At 38.1% G+C, this 18,039-nt stretch overlaps 1 protein-coding gene across 1 annotated transcript in view; it reads right to left on the reverse strand.

Moving 5' to 3' along the window:
* Positions 1-18,039, reverse strand: part of csmd3a (CUB and Sushi multiple domains 3a) — a 227,882-nt gene that overhangs the window by 194,847 nt on the left and 14,996 nt on the right. Inside the window, exons 2-3 of the mRNA XM_056762084.1 lie at positions 13,292-13,514; positions 1,139-1,251 (exon numbers count right to left, since the gene is read on the reverse strand). Coding sequence (XP_056618062.1) covers positions 1,139-1,251; positions 13,292-13,514 — 336 coding nt within the window. The remainder of the gene's footprint in view (positions 1-1,138; positions 1,252-13,291; positions 13,515-18,039) is intronic.

The following is an 18,039-nucleotide window of genomic DNA, read 5'->3' on the forward strand; positions in this document are numbered from 1 at the left end:
AAAAATATATTTGATGTCAATTAACAAAACTAAATTGCAGTTATATAAACAAACGAAGACAATGTGCTTTCACTAACTTTTACTTTTTATGAAGTAACATTTATCAAGTTTGCAGAAAAAACAGCCGCCCATGCTGTTCAAAACCTGTACTGCTATTCTTTCAACGTCTCAACTGACTTGAATCCTCACATTTTAAAATCGCTTATCAACTGCCTCACGGTGAATGGTTACATCTCTATATTTAAGACATTCAAGCATAGATCAAAGGTTTGTGCGATGAAGAGAAACATTTCACTTTTCGGTGACCCTAAACTTTTAAACATCAGTGTGAGTGTCCTCAAACTCCTCATTTACAGTACATACATTAAACTAGAAAGATGACTAGAAAGGACACAAAGTAATTGTAAATTCAATGGCAATCTAATGCCCCCAAGAGTGTAATACCCTGCAGGATTAATATTCCAAAACCCATAAAGAAGAAAGGACATTTAACACAAAAGCACGAGGCCTGAACCGTGGCTATGAATAATTTACACTATATAGAAGCAGCAGATGGACTAACATGCTGTGGTCCGGTCCGGTGGACTGAATGATGGAGACCGGTTGAGAAATGACGGTCATTGACGGTGTGACCCAGACACCTGCGAACGGAACCAATCGACATCCAGACTCACACAACATCTGCTTACTAACTAAAGATTCCCTTATGGGGAGATATTTGCAGAGACACGAGTGATTTAAAGTTTGTTTGCTGATCTGAGAGGCACAGACAAACAATGTTTGTTTTTCCTAACAGGGTCATGTCACGGAAAACAAGACCCTGGCGACTTAGCCAGTGATTTTAAAGATATCACTCTTTGCCTTTTCAAGTACACAGAACATGAAAAATAATACAATAAAAGTGCACGATATGGTCCCTTTTATCAGAGGATTAAGGAATAAATACTTCGCTTTTTCCTGTTCTATCTTTCCGCCCACTGCATGCTGTCAAACCACACACACACATACACACACACGTACACAAACTCTTAAGCGATAAAAATGTAATTGACTGCTACAGTACAGTGATTTTCCACCTTCAAACTTAAAACCCTTTGTAAACAGCAGAGGAAATGAAAGGTTGAGTAATGTGTCTCACCTTCATAATATATTTTAAATCCATGAGCGCTTACAGCAAAGTCACTGGTGAGACGCAGAGAAAAGATGGACCCAGTACTTGTGACCGGCGCTGGCAACTGGAATCCTGTTATCCTGTGTGACAAAAGAGAAAATGTTTGTTGAAGATTCCCATGCAAATAAACATGTATCAGCATCTTTATAGGCCAGGAATTATTCATCTTTAAACCTTTTTTTTTTTAAATGGCCAATTTTTATATTTTGCTAAATAAACATCTATAAAACGCCATCAAAAGGATTCAGTCAAATACTGAAATTAGCAACGCACCAAACCATGTAAAAACAATTTGAACAATATTTGTTACACAAATAATGACTGTCCTTTCCTTTTTTTTATAATATGGCAATCATCATTTTTATGATTTTCTAATTTTGTAATCAAGTTTCTTAAGGGAAACAACCATGTCAGTAAAAATGTTTGATATGAAATATTAAATGTTCCAAAAACCTCCGCTTATCTTCCAATCAAGCTGTAATTTCACAGATTAAATAAAATGGTTTAAATGTAGCAGCTAATAGCAATGAAATTATCCTTAACAAGACAAAATAGTCTGTCATTTTATTCCAGAAAGGTTTACGATTTAATTCCGCCGGCATCATTTGTTCCACAGAATGTTATCAAACTAAATTCATTTGCAGCTCTGATGGAAATGAGATTTTTCTGGTTTAGAAAACCAATGGATCAAAAAACTGACAGAATCAGTGATGGGTGGACTTCAAATCCACTGGAAACAAACATTTCAAGTTTATGAGGTTTGATATCAGGAAGTTTCATTTCTAAATGTTTACAGGACCAAAAAAACCCTGCATGATCCATGTTCTTAATGCAAGTTGTGTCTAGTCTTTATTGCTTTTAAATTCCAAGTGCGACGATTCTGGGGATGACTTAGTTGTTGTTTTTATTACAAATGACCCCTGTTGGTTTTCCACGTTGAGCTGCAATGACATTTCTACAATTTCCAGTGTCCAATAGCTTTTTGAAGTATTTTATTCAAAGCTTGTTTAGTGTCTCCCATGAGTCGTGCCTGTTATACACCAGCTCTATTTTAGGTAAACAAATATGGTATGGAGAAAGAGTCATTCTTTTATATTTCATAACAGCTCAGTCAAATAAATGTTTGTGTACATCATTCTTAAACAGATCACATAACTCTTTGCAGATAGGCAACAACGATCGCAAAAATAATTTCACAAAAGTACCATCAGCTGAACTGTGAGGCCTGATCAGTTTTATTGAGAGAACAATATAATAACTTTTTAAATTATAAAGAAATTTATAAGAATATTTTATCAGTGTAATTTCTAAATGGTCCGTTTCGGCAGAAAACTCGTGTTCTGTGGGGAATAACATCAAATTACAGAAGTTAAATGCATGGCTTATTATTAAATATTGGAGAATTATTGAATTGTTGTAAAGTCAATGTAACGCTGGAGCTCAGGTTAATGATTTCATAAGCTCATTTCTCAACCGGCCAGAAGGCAATTAGAAAAAAATTGTACTTTAAAAACCAGTGGGATTTATGTTATGTGAAAGCACATGCAAACATATGTGTGGTAAAGTAAAGGTCACTGACAGTGCAAAGTAATCTCAAGCAATCCATTCAAAGACCAAGATGAAGCACAATGTGTGCAGACATCTGAAAAGCAAGCCGGAATTGTGTTATTGGACAAACCGGAATGGACTTTATCAATGTGGCAATGCACGGACTGCATAAGAAAGAAAAATCACAAATTAGATCTTTTTATATCATGAGTATTTCCCCATGACGTTTTCTATCACTTTTTTCTTAGAAACCTGTGCAAGAAGTATGCAACAGAATGCACTATACAAACTTCCCATGATTAAACCACTGTTCAAACAGTGCAACAATACTATGGATAGTAAACATTTATGTATTTCAGAATATTCTGTATGTAAATAATGAAATCAGAGATACATTTTTCTTGCACATCTGCATTCATTAAACAACGATAACAATCAATCATTTCATCTTTTCAAGAATTTACAACTAGCCTACAATGTTTCAAGAAAACAGTCATTTTATGGCTCCAACTAATATAAAGAACATATTTTATCTAAACAAAATTTTAAACAATATTCCAAACAAAGTTGGTTCATCTTTTATACCAACTCAGGAATCCAGACTGCTACTAAATGGTTGCATTTTGCAATGCGTTTTCGAGACAGTGCAAGCATTTTTTTAAGTACTCGTGGAGTTGTGCGTGTGCGACCTGCAAATTTGGAATTTCTTCTGGTTGTTATTTCATGTGGAAAGACGAGTAGAACACCAGCCCGCCACCAGTGCATGCTGTGTGATAGTCAACTGAGCAGGTTACTCGCGTCACTGATGTTTCCCGCTGTTCGCGCACAATCCACAGCGTCATCGACAAGTGTACACACATAACACAGACAACATGAGCGCATTACTATAGAAAATATGAGAAACGAAACTAACCACAGAGAGTGCAGGAAACGTCATTTATCTGTGGCTTACTTGAGACTGGATCATTTCAAATTCGTTCACAGAAAGAACGAACGACAGGCGAATGCTCTTGTTCAGTTTTATTTTACGTTATTCTAACATGTGTTTTTCGACCATGACGAAAAGAGTCCTTAATACACAATAGAATCATTGTAACAAGAATGTAATAACACAAGAACTTTCATTTTGCTTTAATGTTACACTGTAAACGATTAAATATATACTTTTTATCTTTTTTTAATAAACATAAACAAATTTGCTGTCATCAAGCAACTTATTTGTCAGTATCAGTAATACGCTCATTTTGGGGGTGATGTGAATAACTGCAGTGCAGGCTGATTTAAGGTGTGCCCCTAAATGTTTTGCCTGCGCTCCAAAAAAATTCAGTCACAGGCTACAGTGCTCCAAGTAAAAGCACTGCAACTGTACTGCCTATTGTAGCACATAGTTATCTCAGTCATAGTTACTGCCAACTTTTTATGCAATGTCCTAAAATACAGCTATTAAATTAAATATTTATTTCATTTCCGAAAGGACAAACCAAATGTTTTTCTAAGCAACAATGCAATTTAACAGACATCACAAAGGTTTTACTGAGACATTTTTCTCTAATGTCTGAGACCTGACTGGCTGGGAATGTAAATTAGTTTGTTTTTCAAGTCTTGCCTCCCTTGAAAATGATCATCTCCTTTCTTCTTCCATTTCCCTGCTTTGCAAAAACAAAATGCCATCTACAGGGTCTATTAAAGATCGAGTCAAAATAAGATGATATTATTTAGAAAAGTACTTTAGTTTCATCATGTTTGGTCACGTCATCCTTGCGCCCCTGAATGCTGCTGTTGTTGCGAGGAAACACAGATACATGCGGACATATATTCCTGTGCGAAAGGACGGCACGAGTTTGTGATTTTGGGCTGCGTCACCTTTTCAAGCGTGAATTAGGTTACTATGTAGCATAAAGATCAGTTTTTCCCGCTATTATCAATGTAAATGAATACACTGTTAAATAAAGTACACTGTTAAAACTTACACTTGAAATTTACCCTGGGTCATGTGCCAAAGTTAAAGGGATCTAGATACTCCCCTGCACAAATGTCTTTAGCTTCAGAAAGGATCTCAACAATGTCTCAAACTGAGCCCAGATTTGTCAAGTCTGCAATGAAATGTCATGAAGATCTATGAACTCAAACATTTCTCATCAAATATACCCAAATCCAGATTATTTAAAAATTTACACCTCCAGCATCCAAACTGAACAATAACAGTCTCATTTGTTTCTGTTTTGATGTCTTTCAGGAGAAACATCAGAGACGTTGATACGTAAATGAAACGCAACTTTAAACTCCATCAAATCTCCTAAACTATGAAAGAGCAACATCCAGCGATAAAGTTTTCATTTGGTAAAGTGCAAAGTGACCCAAATAATCTTCAAACCATCAAACAGACAAGAAACACACTTGTGAAAGCGCAATATACCTGCCATTATTTGGCAATTGAAAAGTAAAGCTTTTGATCCTGCAGACACGAAGCCAGCGCATCTGAGGGATTCATTACCGTGTCTGTGCAACAACCAAACGCTAGAGAAAAGACATGAATTATCCCAAACATAGCACAATTATTCTCCGTCTTATTGGTTTTACGTGGCTGTGAGTCCATATTCACATACACACACACATGGCAAATGCACAACAGCTGCCTCCTAATAATGCATCTTTGGAATCTCACCAGAGCTTTGTTTTAACATAACCTGAACATGCAAATGCAATCAATGACAAGGGCAGTAACCATGACAACGTATAATCCAGGTCCAGAAAACAATGACATAATACATACATGTTGTTCAGAAGGACCATTCAGTACATTTAGAAATACATAGCACTATAAACATGTTTGCATGCAAGCTAAAAATCGGTTAATAAACCGATGAATAAAACAAGCTTCATATAAACTTCTTGATTCAAATCCGTACGTGATACAAAGAGCTGATTGATTTAAGAAACCTTAAAGGGACGGTTCATCCAGAAACGAAAATTCGTTCATCATTTACTCAGCATCATGTCATTCAACAACTGTTTGACTTTTTTTCTGCATAACACAAAAGAAGATTATTTTGAAGAATGCTGATAACTAAATAACACTGGCCCTTTATTGACGTACGTGGTATACAAAACCACTTATACATGTCTCAAAATATCTTCTTTATTGTTCCATAGAGAGTCATGTACATGTTTTGAGGGTGAATGACTGATGCCAGAATTTAGATTTTTGCATAAACCACCCCTTTAAAATCAGCAGACAAGCCTTTTTTATTTAGTATTATTTATTAAGTATTTATTTAATAGCCAAAAGTCGGTCGCTTTCCCCAAAATCTGGTTGTCATGGTAACATCAGCTCGGATCGTTTTTTATTATATAATAGCACCTACGATGCAATATCTACACTGCTGTAAATACAAGGTCACAGGTATTTTCAGCACATCAGTTCTGTAAACAAATCACATAACTTACATTCCAGACTCAACTTTTACCATATTCTCTTTTCACAAGTCTTGAGTCAGAAACTGTGACAGACACCCACACTGACAATTTCCTGCGCTGAACCCGTGGAGATAGACCTGATGACCTTTTTTAACTCTCTAAAATTGGAAACTCTTCAGGCATGAAACATCGAGCACTGATTGAAGACCTGAGCAAAACAAGAGAATCCAGCCAATGGTATTTGGTCTTTAATTCACTTTGTGCCGGTTTCCGATGGATGAAATGAAGTAGATCTACATCTGATGTGATGAGGGAGTATTTGTGCGGCATTAATTCAGACGCTTCCCCTTTAATTACTTCATGTCAAAGGAGAACATATCCTGTTAATTGCAAATGTTATTGGCACCTTAACAAGAGTTTGTTCATCCCAAAATCACAATTCTGTCAGACTCACCTCATTCCAAAAACTGGAGAGCAGAGGAGGTGAGAGGAGAGGAGAGGAGAGAGGAGAGGAGAGGGGAGGGGAGGGGAGGGGAGGGGAGGGGAGAGGAGAGAGAGGAGAGGAGAGGAGAGGAGAGGAGAGGAGAGGAGAGGAGAGGAGAGGAGAGGGAGGGGAGGGGAGGGGAGGGGAGGGGAGGGGAGGGAGGGAGAGGAGAGGAGAGGAGAGGAGAGGAGAGGAGAGGAGAGGAGAGGAGAGGAGAGGAGAGGAGAGGAGAGGAGAGGAGAGGAGAGGAGAGGAGAGGAGAGGAGAGGAGAGGAGAGGAGAGGAGAGGAGAGGAGAGGAGAGGAGAGGAGAGGAGAGGAGAGGAGAGGAGAGGAGAGGAGAGGAGAGGAGAGGGGAATTGATTTCCCATCAGTGTTGAGCTCTTATTGGCTGCTATTTCTTCATTATTTTAGTAGAAAATAATAGTTATCTATTATTACATCTTTTTTTCATTACAACACAATAATACAATTAATTAGTTGATAATTAATTCAAATAAATTATTTAATAAATACAAATAAATAAATATTTGACAGCCACACTGAAAAAAGGTTTCCATTAAACCAATTAAAACATTTTTGGGTCATTTTAGGTCTATATTTTATAACTTGTGCCAACCCAAAAAATATTTTTTGGGTAAATATTTTTTTGATTAAAGAAACTGCTTTATTATTGGCTCAAACGATAAAATATAGACCAAAAATGTTTTGAAAATGAAATGAAAACCTTTTTTCAGTGCCTCAACAATAAACTTGTTTTGTACGGCAAAGAGGCATTGGACAGGATCCACCATCCGGGTTAAGTATGCCATGAGGGAGAGTAAACGATGACAGAAGTTTTATTTTTGGAAGAACCAATCCTTTAAGAAAAGTATTATGACCTCCGTGAACATTTACATCAATCTGCTGCAAACAGCTTCAGCAGCGGCAGACTCGCACCGCTGACGTGTCATCTATCACGCGCGATGCTGCTGCCCACAGAGACTCCAGCTCCTTCTTCCAGAATTGTAAGAGGAATTATGCTTACAAGATGTCACTGTACATCAAGCCAAGCTGACCAATTTCCCACATGGAGCGCAAAACATCATAAATGCTGCGTGCGCGTCTACGAACGTGGCGCGAGCCGCTTCAAAGTTAAATGACTGGGCAGACACTATTTAAGAGAAGCAAGACAGGCCAATTACTCAAACACGCCGCGCTCGCGTCTGACCAGAGCGCGCTATCCAATTAGCCCAGCGTTCTCTGAAGGTTGAGTAAATAACCGTGCTTGGATCAGGCTTGCATACACACGGAGCGCCACCTCACTAATCAGACTTTGTTAGAAAGCTTTGCCTTGATCCTGACAGTTTTGGGCCGTTTGCCGTTAATCTGTATCTGACCGTATCTCTGAAGCGGGCGGGTGAGAAAGAAAAATATTTTTCAGACATGCTTTTGCAATCTCACAAAAAGCTCCACGAAAACCAAATTCATTAACCGCGACCGCTTCGGATTCATTCATCAGCTCTGGAAAGGTATATTTCAGTCACATGTGTTTTCTGAGTGTGCTGAAAACGACGTTCTAATCGTGGGTACCCGAGAAAGACAGCGCATAATTTATCATTCTCACTCTTATCTTGAATATGTTGTGGAGTTCAGCTTTAGTTTATTGTTCATTTACTGTGAACGCAGAATCTTGAGAATTCGTATCTTCACAGTTACGGTGACACTATTGTTTAGCTCTAATTTATTTTCATACAAGGGAGTCTGTAATGAGTATAATTATTTATCCAAGTTCGCAAGTATTTTAAAGGTGCCATTCCCGGAGATGCCAATTTTCAAACTTTAGTTTATGATGTTTTATTAACAAAGTTCGCGAGGAACCTAAGCATATAATCAGCTCAAAATCAGCAGCTCAAACAGCCGCCATTCCATCCCTCCCCTCTCTGCAGCAGCCACGCCCTCACTTTTCATCGGCCAAGGCAACAGCTATACCAGTCTTGCAAGTTCAACATCGTTCCAGTTTCATCACGATGTTTGAGACTCCCATTTTTTCTACAGTTCCTGATGTTCCAGATCCTTCTGCGCCACCATGCGCACCCCAGCACACCAGCTCAGGGTCGGATTATATGGAAGATTCCCAACCTACGCCTCGGGGCCGTCAGCTCCGCGGCTCGGAGCGGCGTGCACCTAAGCGGAAAAGTTCATCATCTCTCCCATATGCGCGATATCCATCTCCTTCACCGGCGTCATCATACGTCTCTGCCTCTGGCCCTTTCCAACACGGATCTCCCCTTCAGTTGGCGGATGTCGAAGCCAGAGCTCTACAACCTCTACGAGTCGTCCCAGGCCGAAGCCCCCTTGCTGAGGTCGGCGTGACCGGCCGCCAACGACGAGCCGGGCTCGGCTCAGGGTCCCGTCCAATCCCGGCACGGACAATCTACCTCTGCAGCTCGGCACAGCCTCTCTCACTCGAGCCGCCGCAGCAGGCCTTCGGCGAGTCTAGGCAGCGCTCCGGGTCCGATGGAAACCATGGTTATCCCTGCCGAGCACCTCTAGCAGCCCGCGGTATCCCAGCTCGATGTGCAGTACAACGTTTCGACTGCAGCCGGCCGCCCAGGCAAGGCGGGCCGACAACCTTCAAGGTCCCAAATATTTTTTGGGGTGTCCAGTCGGCCATCCAGACGATGTCCAGTCCGGCCATCCAGCCGGTGTCCAGTCCGGCCATCTAGCTGGCGATCCAGTCCGTGTTCCAGCCGGCCTTACAGCCGGCGATCCAGTCCGGGTCCACTCCGGCATTCCAGCTGAGGGAAAAATCTGATCGTTTGTGAGAAGAGGGGACAGCGATGAACAAAAGACTTGAAATATGTGAAATATAAAGCGTTTTTGAAACTAGAAACATGGACATCCACAGTTACACACCCCAAAAACATCCTCAAAGCTTCGGAAACCGCCAAAGAACGGCAGCTTTAAGATATTACTCAAGTCTTACAGTCCAAAATAAACCATCAATTTAATCTGTCTTCATATAGGTACTCTGGCGGGGAAAGAACACAATTAACTAAGCCTCACGCTTTAATAAAATCATTTGACGCCTCTAATCTCATTCAATAAACGGGAGGTCAACTTTTAATTTGTTGATCTGCCCCACAAACTTCTGTCCTCATGCTTCAGTTCAGGATGCTTTGAAAACAGAACCGTGTGATGTCGAAGAAACTCTATTTCGGGACGGCATGTTCCGAACGGAGAAATGACAAATTGCAATGTCAGGAAGCAGTTGGATAAGTACCATGTCAAAGGCATCTGCTTGAATTGCTTTGATTAATGGATTCTTTTGCAGAACGAGTTGAAGTCGAGGGTTGCCAGAGGAAAGCGAAATATTTCCCTATTTGCTGGATGGCAAACGAGTGGTTTTGTCCTCAAATGTTGTCTGCCAGGCCTTCACATTAAAACAATGCTAGTGACATAAGGCCGTATATTATTATAGACACAAAATTGAGCAAAATAAGCTACAAAACGTGATATTTAAAAAGATGAAGTTATAGCGATAAAACTGATTTATGCAGGAATAATCTGTAACTTTTGCATCTCTCTATCGTCCTGTTTGAAACTTGGTCATTCAAGTACTTAACTTAATGAAAACATCAACAGCTCAACTTATAAGCAATTATCAGACTACTAAAATAAAGATGTTTTTAATGTTCTAAGAATGTCAATAAGATCAATATCTATTTGACTTTTTTATGAACCTTCTTCTGGCTTTTAGCTTTTGTGAAACAAAAAAATGTTCTTCTAATGTTAAAAGTTCTTTATGAAACCATCTAAAAATGGCATCAAGCAGCACCTTTTTCTTTAATTGTATATACATTTTTTTCCGACGCACACGCCTGACCTTAAGTTAACTTCCTGTATTTGTTTGGTTATATTATAGCAAATAATTGTATATATATATTTTATTATTGTTTAATGTATATTAAGTGTATTCAATTTAACTACCAGAGATAAGTTTGTGCCACATAACGTTTGTATATGTTGTTGCTGCTGTAACACAGAATTTATGTTTTACTAACGGATTTGAAAGAAAAAGTGATGAATTGCATCCTTCATTATCATTAAAGCAATAAGTGTTGAAGGGCCAATGGGAAAATACATCAACACAGTAAACGGCACTCATAAAAAGATTTCATAAGGTCATAAAAGACAATTTGACTTCTTGTGCAATGATGTAATCTTAAAGCTAGCACCCTTTATTAAGCAACGTGCAGACAGTATCTCCGCTTGAGGTATTCCATCTTGTTCAGACTTGATGAGTATTACCGGACAGTTTTGAAAGGCCCATAGAAACTCCAGAGAAAGTTGAAGCAGGACTCATACAGCCGCAGCAGATATAATCGGGGAACACAATAACTTCTCAAGGATGTGACAGATCAGTCAGAAGGACGTAATGTTCTCATGCTTCAGCAATGACAGATCCAGCGTGTTTCAGGAAGCCATTCGAGTCCCGTTATGCTCTTTGGATTGTTGCATTTTAAGACACGAGCATCTATTACTTCATGCTAATGAAAGCGGCTGCTCCACTCCTCCTCAGTCTCATATCAGACTCTCGAACAGCAAATACCCCAAATAAATTTTGCGAGTAATACCTGTTAAACCCAAGAAAACAGTATAACTGACAGGCGGGCTTTCACACGCTGTTAGATTAATGCTTTAATAAGTGTATAATGAACTGCCGTGCCTGCAGAGAAGAGGAATAACTATTGATTTACTCGCCGCTTCGATAATAAAATCTGCTTCTAATTCCGCAATGTATTTGTGAAGATTTGCTGTATTCATTACGCGCTCTAATTTGAAGAGTATAATGGGAAAACTTCACAGGGCTAGTGACCAGACATTATCTGATGAATATCTCCTAAAATCTTTAAAAGAGAGAACATTTACTCATGCTTTGCACTTTGATGTCAGGTTTGGTTTAATGGAAATTGTGTCTTGGTGAGAACAGAAACACTGCGGGAAGTATGCTTGGGAAGTTTTATATTAAATGTAATAATAATTAAACAAACTACAGAAACGTGTTCTGGCTAGAGCTTTATAATAGTTCACCCTTAAATATCAATTCTTGTATCATTTATTCATCCTCACGTCATTGCAAACCTGAATGATTTTTTTTCTTCAGCAGAACAGAAAAGAAAATATTCTAAAGAATGTTGGTCACCAAACAACACTGGCCTCCATTGACTTCCGTTGTAAGAACACAAAACCACAGAGACGTTTCTCAAAATATCTTCTTTTGTGTTTCACAGAAAAAATGTTTTGAAAAGACATGAGGATCAACAAATGATGGCAGGTTTTTTTGGGGAGCTGAGAGAAGTTCTAATCGAAGGGTTAAAATGACTTACCAACACTTACAGCTGTATCTCCAAACTGATGTATTTTAACTATGGCATCCATTTTTGGAATCCTTTGTTCATAAAAACATTGTTCTGTTCAATCTCCCCACAGGCATTTTAAATACGTCAATATTAAGATGAATCTCTACATTACAAAAATAGACAAACGGTAAAAAACGGTGTACTGAAATTCTTTTATGAGGCAATGAAGTGCGCATCCCATGAAGCATCACAAACGACATGATCGAATCATCAGAGACAGAAAATATTAAACGATTGACTTCATGCCATCGCTTTTAAGTACACAATACAATTTATTTGACGTTTACCGAAAATCTGCAACAAAAGTTGGGGAGCGCAGAAAGCAGCTTTATACATTATCGCTGAAAATTACTTTTTTATGGAGGATAAAAATGAATGTAAGTTTTACTTCCTGCACTCCACAACGGAAATGACTTTCAAAGAGCGCTATAATGTTCGGATAGAAACTTTAATGCCAGATTGACATAAAACAAATACTTTCCGTCATTATAATGAGCGGAAGTGAGAATGTCTTTGGGCTCATCTGGAGAACAGAGATCTGCTTCTGTTGATTCTATGGCTGATGAAGAGTGTGTCGCTATAATTGATTTAACCTTTAATTAGAGAAACGTTGATTTTGAGGTTCATTTTGTGCTCTTTTAAGCCTTTCAAAGCATTTTGACTCTATGTATTGGTGGCGGGTGTATCATTTATAAATAAGTACTCACGATTATCAAACGTGCCATTCGACAGAGATATTTTTGTATAATGACTACTAAATATACTGTATAATTGACCGTCGTCCTTAGCATCCTTGTGTCATCTCTGTCATGTCATATTTATGTGTATTTATAAGAAATGAGATAAAGGATCAGCCTATCACAATAAAAACAAACATTGTCGCAAACTTCTGACTCTCTTTCAAAAACTCACCTTAAAAAACCCAACACAATCTCATGGGAATTAAAAACTACACTTTAGCCAAATTTGGATGAATTCGTACAGTATACTCATCCGATCTGTTTTCCCCCCATGGTTAGGTTTATGTACAAAATCGTCACCTCGTAAAATAATTTGGTTTTCTTGAGTAAATAAGCTGTACATTCCCAGCAGGAGAAGTTCTTAAAGAACACTGTAAATATTGAATGCAATCCTTTTTTTTTACAATTTTCAGGTGCACACACTCAAAACGGAAAGATATGATGTAAAAGCCACAAAAGCCTAACTTTGATTTTATTAATGGTACCCCGACAGAACCCCTTTCACAATGCCTGTGAACATGACTTGCCTCGTTCTGAAGTTGGCAGGATGAGGATGTCCGTCGTATAAAGATAAAAAGTCATATTCTTCCTCCACAGCAAAGGATTGAAAAACTATATGAATTCTGTTCCTCTCCTCTGCTACAACAACCCACGTACAGTTCGCTCCATTGGGATATCCGTGAGGAAAACCTGGACTTTCTATGGTCCCATTTTTCCCTTTTAATGTCCCTCCACATGTATAAATGAAGCCTGGAAAAAAGAAAGAGAGAATGAAATATTAGTGCACTGACCCAAGCCATAGAAAACACACTGCAACCATCTGTTTAAGTTAACCTCAAACAGCATTCGCAAGTTAATTTACTTCTCTTGCAGTTTATAACACATTGTTTACTGTAGGTTCACCCACATATGAAAATTATCTCATGATTCAGTTCAGAAGACATTTATTAACCCACTGGAGGCATTTGGATTAGTTTTATGATGATGAATTATGTGCTTTTTTGGAGCGTTACTAACTTACTATTTAAAATCCCATTTAATAATAAAATATATAATGCGTATAATATATTAAAGAAGATAACATGGCACTTCAGCATTGAATTGTTTGTTTTTGTTCATCTGAAAAGAGAACATCATATTTGGGATGGCATGATGGTGAGTAAATCAGGTGAATTTGTGTGAACAGTTTCATTTAAAAATAAAAATGCTTATAAGTACATACAGCACTGTGCAAAGATCTTACTACAATTATAAATACAGATTTCCAAACATTCTTTGACAGTAACAGATTTTGTGTGATTTTGTATAAACAAGCATTTCAACAGCAGAAGGTATAGCCCACACAGAGATCTGATCCATCATCGTGTCAGTCTGGGATTACGGGAAGAGACAAAAAACTGAGACAAAATAAATCAATAAGAACTGTGGCAACATCTCAAAGATGCTTGGAACAAACCACCAGGAAACTACTCAGTGTGGGCCATGCCGTCTGTTGTGGGTTTTTTTTTTTGTTGAAAATTATAACCGTTAATGTTTGAAAATGTCCTTTGATATTCTCTATTCAAACAGAAAGACAAAACTAGATAAATATGAACAACATGTTAACAAACAAACTGTATAACAGGAATTCAAGCTTAAGACAGTCTCATAGTTTGGGAAATAAATATCTACGATTAGCATCTCTCATAAGAAAATGAAAGAGACCTCTTTAATATCTCAATTATTTCTTCTTGACTTCAATGAGATTACCGGCACTATTTTAATGATCTACGCACATGGTCTACAGCACACGGCACAAGTGCACTTAGGGCGTTGCTGAATCCACTTTTGCTAGTTTAAGGAGAGTAAAAATGGTCTATACACGTCGTCCCAATTCTCTTAATGAGTAATGGGTGTGTTTTGGGCAAAAAATGTAGTAAACCAATCAGAGGCACATCTCTCATTCCCTTTAAGAGGCAGTTGCGCGTGTGCCATGGATGATTCCCTATTAACACGGCAGAACCTGCAAGAGCAGACACTTCACGCTTCTCCAGGGAGGAAACGCATCTACAGGACAAGTCGGATTTTTATCTTTGTACACAATATTAATATAATATTTGGCTGCTGCGACTCCCTCTGTGTGTAATAAGCAGAATTTACGCACGTTGTGCACCCGCCTGTGGGCATGTACCACTAACACACTCTTTAAATAACAAGAAATATTGCGCCGTTGACTTCAGACCAGCATGGTCTGACCAGGTTTCATTTGGTCAGTGGCGAAGTATATTTAAATTGCCTCAAAATAACAACGCGCAAACAATGCACCTGGACACACCTCATTTTTAGACCAGCACACCCATGAACGCACAAATGGGCGGAAATGCATTTGCTATGTAAACAACGTGGTGCAGGACGTGAAAATGAAAACTGCGTCGGGCTGAAACTATCAAAAAACTCTTACGTCACGCATGGCTCCACATTGTGCCGAGTGTACTATAGGGCCCTTAATAGAGAGCAAACTTCAAAATCTTGGATATTTCTCCTGAGAAAGTCGGACATCTCTCAAAGATTTTCAGAAGAGATGTCAACAATGAGCTCAGATTTGTCAAGTCTGCCATCAAAAGTCATTATTGAAGATCTCAATATGAACTCAAACATTTCTCATCAAATTGACTGAAATCCAGATTATTTTAACACAACAATCTACATTTATTTTACACCTCCATACTCTTCCTGCATTCAACAATTACATTCTCATTTGTTTCTGGTTTTCACTTTTAGGAGACAATGAAAGAGCAACATCTGAGCAGTAAGACTTTCTCTGTGTCCCAGTATGCCGCCTGACAACACTGCTGCCTGCTCTGAATCAAATTTAGCCGTCTCCTCCAGGCTTTAAAAGAGCAACCTCTGAGCAATTACTTCTGGGAATCTCTTTTACAGCTAGTTAGTATTCCTCTCCACAACACGCATTACAAGTCTCCCGTCTGAAAAATCCCCAACCGGAGACATCTGACATCGCTCTGGCATTAGTCCAAGCGTGTCAATATCTGCTCTGATGCTTGTAATGGTCCGATTGTATCAGGAATTACTACATCCGTCAAATGTTTGAGTCACCGTCTTCAGATGGTTGTTCTCGGAGATGATAGTGGCTTCATTTAATGACCGTTCCTCCTTTTTCAACCCTCCGAGCATCGTGGGTGTGCGTCTTCCTCCTGCTACACACAAATTAGTGCCTTTTTATGTGACAACCTGAGCAAATAGATGGGCAATGACAACTAGCATTAATTGAGCTCTTTTTTTCATCCCTTCCGCTTCCCGTAAGGCGTAATTAGCTTCCGGGATCTTATTCTCTGATTTTTTTCATGTTGTTGGCCGTGAGAAAAGAAAGAATGATCGCTCGTGAAAAACGTCGGCACTGACCACTGTGAGATCCGGCCACACTCAATAACAGACTGCGAACATCCAGAAGAACTTAAGCGATGGAGATGTACTGATCAAAATAAATGACAGGATTGTATTTAGAATGCTAAACCAACAGCAGGAGGTGAAGCCACTGGAAGCGATCGCTCCGCCATCTTGGTATGCCCAACTGACAGAGAGCGCCATTGATGTACAGTCCAAATCTAAATTAACCCATTATTCAGCTCATTGGGAGCCCGATATGTATGCTACTGTAATGAAAATTAAATATCTTATTTTGTGTTCCGCAGAAGAAAGAGCCATATACAGGTTTTGAACCACATGGTTGTACAGTAAATAAATGATGACATAATTTATATTTTTAAGTTAACTAGCATTTCGCATTAGCCTACTAGAATTTGGCATTGACCAATCAGCATTCAGAAGCAAAACCTATCCATTCCATAATGTTGATTAGAAAAAAGAGTCTATTGCATTTCTATTGCATTGCCTGCGTTTGTCAAAATGATTTCATGAAAAAACAAAAATCCATGAATTCATTGGTTGAAAGCTCTGAAGCCTAACATCAAAGAAACATTTACAAACAGCAAAAAGTCTTTGAAAAATATGCTAATGCTTTTTTCCCCCGCAAACCTTTTATTGAAATTAACAAAACACACACATACATAAACGAGAAAACGCAGCAAGAACAAAATGGCTTTACAAAAATTCATAAACATTACAATTATATTGTAGTCACAATATTCTAGAAACCAAAACTAAATTAGAGAAATATTTTAAGTAAGATATGCAGTCCAGTTAAAATATTTGATTAGAATATTACTTAGAAATGTTAGTTCCTGAACAGTTTTTCTTGGATTTACTGTAAACAGTATGAAGTTGCAGATGGTTAATGAGTTTTTTTATTTTTTTGTCATTGTTAAGTAAAATAAAACTATTAAAACATTTCTATTAATTGAAATCAAATCAAATATAGGCCTATTGTTTGGAAACTTAGACTAACCCTTTAAGGAACAAAAACTACACCAAACCTTTAAAAAGTTGACTTAGAAATAAAATTAAATAAGTTTAGGTTTTAAATGCAATTTAATTAAATAAAAATAAGGGGCAATGCAACAGTGTTTTTATGCATTCTGACTTATTTGTATTTTATACAAATATATATATGCTTAACATGGTCAACTTTTCAAAAAACGAGTTGTATGTATGACGTAGTATTTCTGTGCTCGAAGCACTCCCGCAGGGTTCGTATACCTTTCGGAACATGAAAATTATTTTCACTTAATCTAAATCTTAGTCAGCTCGTTCCTTTTGCGATAGAGAGAGATGTCGAGGTGTGTTTGTTTGTTCACGCCATTTCAGTGATGGATGTTATATAAACGGTGGATATAATGCTGGATTTGGAGATCGTTTGAAACTGATAGATGGAGCAGTGACGGTGCTAAAAGGTACCGAAGAAGAAACTGCACTCAGTAAGTCAAACTAAGTCATATGTCTGTGTTTTGTTGGTATGTGCATAATGTAAACAACATGAACTTTTAGTGAATCAATAGTTATTCAGGGAGAATGTATTGCAACGATGTATTGTGTGCTCGTGATTTAGTTCCCTCCAGCACACACCCAGGAGGTCATATTTTTCCGGAAACAATTATAAAGCTGTCTCTATCTTTTAAAGATGTGATCAAACTAAATACTCTTCGAAGATATGGTCTACTACTCTATAGGTACTCAAGATTAATATGAGATCGGCAGAAACTGTGTGTGTTATGGCAGCTTTAAACGAAAACAGTAATACTAAAGAACATTTATTAAGAAAATACAAATACAAAATAAAAAATATATAGTAATAAAAGCTAATTAAAAATATTAATAAAAT

The sequence above is a fragment of the Triplophysa dalaica genome, chromosome 12 (assembly GCF_015846415.1).
Source record: "Triplophysa dalaica isolate WHDGS20190420 chromosome 12, ASM1584641v1, whole genome shotgun sequence".
In the NCBI taxonomy this organism is placed as follows: domain Eukaryota; kingdom Metazoa; phylum Chordata; class Actinopteri; order Cypriniformes; family Nemacheilidae; genus Triplophysa; species Triplophysa dalaica.